The sequence below is a fragment of the Hydra viridissima genome, unplaced genomic scaffold (assembly GCF_058129835.1).
Source record: "Hydra viridissima isolate aposymbiotic clone 2 unplaced genomic scaffold, HvirCarnegie_v1 scaffold_1, whole genome shotgun sequence".
Taxonomy (NCBI): domain Eukaryota; kingdom Metazoa; phylum Cnidaria; class Hydrozoa; order Anthoathecata; family Hydridae; genus Hydra; species Hydra viridissima.
The window spans coordinates 7,375,089-7,377,008 of NW_028324300.1; the positions used below are offsets into that span (position 1 = coordinate 7,375,089).

The 1,920-nt window shown below is 33.1% G+C and overlaps 1 protein-coding gene across 1 annotated transcript; it reads right to left on the reverse strand.

The window, feature by feature from the left end:
* Positions 1 to 271: 271 nt before the first annotated feature.
* On the reverse strand, positions 272 to 1,632 carry LOC149893142 (uncharacterized). Its single transcript, XM_090091875.1, has 2 exons — positions 1,098 to 1,632; positions 272 to 996 (listed from the first exon to the last, which is right to left on the reverse strand). The coding sequence occupies exons 1-2, from the start codon at positions 1,630 to 1,632 to the stop codon at positions 272 to 274; spliced, it is 1,260 nt and encodes a 419-aa protein (XP_089948001.1).
* Between the last annotated feature and the right edge of the window lie 288 nt (positions 1,633 to 1,920).

Below are 1,920 nucleotides of genomic sequence, written 5' to 3' on the forward strand. Positions count from 1 at the left end.
AACTTTCACACTCATTGATTTTGACCAATCCTTCCATTAATTTATTGTAGTTCTGGTGAATGGTTTTGACCGAGTCAGCATGAGCGCTCCACCGAGTATTCGATAGTGATTTCAATGAACTACTTGCAAACTGTTATAAAACACTCCACAACTTTGTAGAAGCAGAGAAAAAATTGTACAGTTCTTGAACAATACCAAAAAAATTGATTCCCTCGATGCAGCAATCTACAGCAGCCTCTCCTACCAAGTTAAGAGAATGACCTGAACATGGCTAGAATTTTGCCAGCTTATTGAACTCAAAAATTCTAGTTTTCATTCCTTTATATTTTCCAGTCATATTGCTTGAGTTATCATAAGACTGGCTTCTGCAGTTGCTGATTTCTAAGTTCAATTTTACGTTTAAAAAGTCCACGGTTGCATTTGCTAAATTTTCCCCGGTGTGATTATCGATGTGAATGTAGTTGACAAATCTTTCAATAGGCTCATTAGAAATTTGATCAATGTAACTCAAGATCACACATAGTTGATCTTTGTGACTCACATCAGGTGTTGAATCTACTGATAATCCATAATACTTAGATTTTAAAACATCGTCGCTGATTGATTGCAACACTTTTCTTGCCATCAATACGATTAATTCATCACATGTATTCTTTGAGAGGTAGTTTTTTTTTCCAGAACCACTGTCACCATAATTTTTTATGTGTTTGGCCAATAAAGGATCAAACTGAGCAATCAACTCAAGCAGACCAATAAAGTTCCCGTTGCTCTCAGACCCAAATTTTTCATTTGAACCTCTAAAAGCTAAGTTTCTTTCGATCAATGTGCAAATTACAGCTGTAACTCTTCTTAGAACCTCTCTCCAGTAGTTTTTTTCTTTACGAACTTCGTTTAGAAGTTGATCATTTAAAAAAACCTTGTTATTTTTTCTGTGAAAGTATGCTAAGGAAGCTTTTCTGTGGTCTGATGAGTGTTCATGCCCCTGAATTGATGCCCCTGAATTGATGCCTCTGAATTTTTCCAATCTTTATATCCCGTTGATGCTAAAGCACATTTTGAGGGTTCAAAAAGCTTGCAGACAAAACAGAATGCACAACCTAATGCTGGGGAATATATGAGCCATTCTCTATTAAACGTTTCACCATTTACTTTTTTCCCCATAAACAAGCTTTTTGAGCAATATCGATCGCGATCTTGATACATCATTTTAGAGGATTTAAAGTCATAATCTGCATTTTGACATTTTAACAGACCGTTCTCTATCCAAAATTGTATATCCTCAGCTGAAAGAGTTTCCCAAAGTCCTGGATCACTTTTCCTATTCAATGGCAAATCGATAGGGAAACATATCCTCTCCTTATTGAGTTCCGATTGTTCGTTTAAAGTTTGAGATTCATTAATTGAGTCCTCTACAAAATCCAATATTTTTGCCTCTTTACTTATGCCACAGTTAGCAAGATTAGCTGAAGTTGGTGAATTTCCATGACATTCTGCTTTTAATAAAAAACTATCAAGTTTTCGATGTTTCTTTATGTTTTCTTCTGTTATTGCTTTTTTCTTTCTTTTTGCAGCTCCACTTTCATAGCTTCTTCCCATATCTGGTAAAATGTTTTGAAAATGAACACATTTCATTAATTTAGATAACACTCCACTACTTTTTATTATTAAAATTAAGTAAAATAGTCTACATAAACAAGCGAAAGTTTGTTAAAAATAAACAGGAAAACAAACGTTAAAAATTTATGATTACTTTTTTCACAGCGCGCGTATTTACTTTAGTTAAAAGCGTTCAAATTATCGCTTAAAGTTTAATGCAATTTAAAATTTAAAACAATTACTTTTTCAATTACTAAGATATTATACTTAAATATTACTAAGTCATTTTACTTAAAAGCGTGCAAAATTTTTCTTAAAATAAAC

Bases quoted from the DNA above. Each gene is read 5' to 3' on its own strand.
- LOC149893142 (XM_090091875.1), bottom strand. From the start codon at position 1,632: ATGAAATGTGTTCATTTTCAAAACATTTTACCAGATATGGGAAGAAGC. The intron at 997-1,097 runs GTTGTGCATTCT...GCATCAATTCAG, and splicing joins CATATATTCCCCAGCATTAG to GGGCATCAATTCAGGGGCAT.